This window comes from Alosa alosa, chromosome 23 (assembly GCF_017589495.1).
Source record: "Alosa alosa isolate M-15738 ecotype Scorff River chromosome 23, AALO_Geno_1.1, whole genome shotgun sequence".
NCBI classification, from domain to species: Eukaryota; Metazoa; Chordata; class Actinopteri; order Clupeiformes; family Clupeidae; genus Alosa; species Alosa alosa.
The window spans coordinates 20,377,884-20,380,708 of record NC_063211.1 but is presented as its reverse complement, the minus strand read 5'-3'; the positions used below and the strand labels follow the sequence as shown (position 1 = coordinate 20,380,708).

At 42.8% G+C, this 2,825-nt stretch overlaps 1 protein-coding gene across 3 annotated transcripts in view; it reads right to left on the bottom strand.

Moving 5' to 3' along the window:
• Window positions 1-433: 433 nt before the first annotated feature.
• LOC125288162 (contactin-associated protein-like 2) overlaps window positions 434-2,825 on the bottom strand; it is a 38,573-nt gene continuing 36,181 nt past the window's right edge. For 2 of the 3 annotated variants that reach the window (XM_048234286.1, XM_048234287.1), the window contains exons 5-6: window positions 1,884-2,039; window positions 434-1,542 (exon numbers count right to left, since the gene is read on the bottom strand). In XM_048234286.1, the coding sequence (XP_048090243.1) occupies window positions 1,535-1,542; window positions 1,884-2,039 (164 nt within the window). In that variant the 3' untranslated portion in view covers window positions 434-1,534. The other variant, XM_048234288.1, reaches the window with a different exon arrangement.

Genomic DNA, 2,825 nt, shown 5'->3' with positions numbered 1-2,825 from the left:
GCAGAGGTGCCTCCATCCGCCCCCCACTGAACCTCTCCACGGAGATGTGTGTCTGTGTGTGTGTGTGTGTGTGTGTGTTTGTGTCTGACCCCAGCTGCTCTGCTCTGACATACACAGCTGGGCAGGAACCTCAAGTGTGTGTGTGCTAATACGAACATACACAGATACACACACACACACACACACATCGAGTTCACGCAGCATACAGTACACACAGTCCATCTCTCCCAGTCTCTATCACACACAGACACTCACATTTATAACTACAAACAAAATCCTTGAGTGTCCTTTTGAATAGGGCCGTTTCTATTGCAGGAACTCAAGGTGGTTCTCAGGGGTTTCGCACCTTTAAAACAGTTACCTCATTGTCATCAGTAAAAAAGCCCCCACTGTCAGAGAGAGTTCGCAAAAACACAAAACGAAGACAATGATCCAAAATCAGAAGAAAACTTTAATATGAAAAAGCACATGATAGTAAAACTGCATCAACTCCCACCAGTCTCATGTGTTGGCTCAAAACTGCAAGTACATTTATGTCATACAGAAGTAAAAAGTAAAATGCAAGCAAACAAACAAGCAAACAAACGATGAAAGAAACAGCAAAACTTCAGCCCCACCTTTCTGCTCAAATATTGGATATTATAAGAGCAATAAAACAAAGGCACTTTTATGACCTTTTAAAGACAAAAATATGCTAAAGGAGAGATGAAGGCACAGCACAGGTTGAGGGTGAGGTGGCTTCATCTTTTAGGAACGGATCAAAAGGCATATTGGCAATAACAGCCAGGATTAGTTCTGTCTGCGCCGAAGCCAGGGACCTGAGCACTCCGACTCGGAGGATAAATTATTCAGAGGTGCTCGTGGACAAGCCACTGCTCAGTGCCACTGTCCTGGCATTCCAAGATGCTCGTGCCAAGGCAAAGAGGAGAGGCAGGGTGAGTACTGTCCACGCACCCCTCCATCGGTGGGTCAAGAAACAAATAGAAAAAAAGAAAGATAAAAATACTTCAAAATAATTCATTATCTGTAGAAGGTGTGCATGCACAAGTAAAGACATATCATTTTTAGCACTGGCAGGTGATAGTACTATCAGTACAGAGACCCTGGACTGAATTTGCCACTGGCTCTGAGCTTAGAACTGGATTTTCTTTCAAAGGGTTAGGCTTTCAGCTGTCATGTCAGTATCGATTGATACATTCTAGAGATATTTGTTAGGCTTAAGCAGAAAGAGAGGCTGTGTGTGTGTGTGTGTGTGTGTGTGTGTGTGTGTGTGTGTGTGTGTGTGTGTGTGTGTGTGTGTGTGTGTGTGTGTGTGTGTGTGTGCATGACAAAGAATTAGGAGAGAAATAAAGACGTTGTGGAAAAAAACAGAAGCTTTGGCTGTCAGCATCAAACATGGAGCCGCCTCAGTCTCCAACTCAGTTTCCCATCTTTGGGATCCGCGTCTAGCATTTGTTCCGGTTCTGTCCATTCCCTGGACACGCAGAGTCATGAATCATCCCCTTAACGCCAGCACCAAGCTGTTTTGTGGCACTCATACATCTATGGGAGAAAGCACAAATATACAAAAAACAAAGAGAGAGAGAGAGAGAGAAAGAGAGAGAGAGAGAGAGAGAGAAAGAGAAAAGAGATCCTTCAAACATCCACACACTTGATGTGTTCTGCCTGACATGAACACAATAAAACAATAAAACAATAGACAATAGAGGCACCTATGCTCACTGTTCTCTGCCTCCATTCACTAACTAATTATTTCCTTTAGCTCGCCACTACTCAACTAAAACAGCTCACTCTCAAATTAGAGCTACTATGTGCAGAAGACAGTGATGAATTTGAAATATTGTTATTCATCCACATGGCTCATATGTAATATTCTCTCTCGCCTTCATCCAGGTAGTCTTTGAAAGAATCGTCACTCCGTAGCTCGGCGGCTTCGGAGTTGACCTTCTCGTTGGTGTGGTATGAGCCTTTGTGCTTGAACGTGTAGCGAAGGACCAGCACAATGCACAGGAACACCAACACCGTGGCCAAGATGACCCCTGGCAAATGAGAGGAAGGACGTCATCACAACCTGACCAGACACTCCACAGTTACACGTTTAATCTGTTAAGGTAACATATTAATGTTTGTTAACTCAGTTTGCTTCATATGTAAATAAATGTTGTTGCCAGATATGCCTAACAAGATTATTATAAAATGCTTAGAAGCAACAAGTTAATGTTTACAGAAATAAACAACATAAATAAGTAAACGATTGCACAAAGTAATTTCATTTCAATTCATTTTAGTTAATTACCTGAATACATTTAAGCCAATATGTATTAAATAACTATTTTTAAAAGTAGGCCATTTAAATGCCCATTCCTTAAAAACACAGTTGACCTCTTATGTGAATCAATTATGTTATCAGATATCCTTAGGATTAGAGATATAGTCAGGATTAATATAGTCAGGATTTAGCACAAGGTGGTGCATTGCATTGACATTAAAAGCCAGCGGAATCTTGCAGTTGTAAGGAGTCCCATAGGATTGTGTGTGTGTATGTGTGTATGTGTGTGTGTATGTGTGTGTGTCCTCCATGCTTCCCTTAAAAAGCACAGCAGCGTCACAGTAACACCAAGGTCACATCCAGCCAGCTGTAAAATGACTGGGAGGCGTTAGCCAAAGGCTGCGGCCTCTGCTGGGCTGCCTGTGAAGAGGTGCCCGGCTCCACGTTGTCCTCTATTGTTTGGGTGACCTTGGAGCAGAGGAGGCGCGAGAAACGAGGCTAGATAACGATATTGAGGTGACGGCAAACACAATGAGTGAAGGATAACCTCGGAACA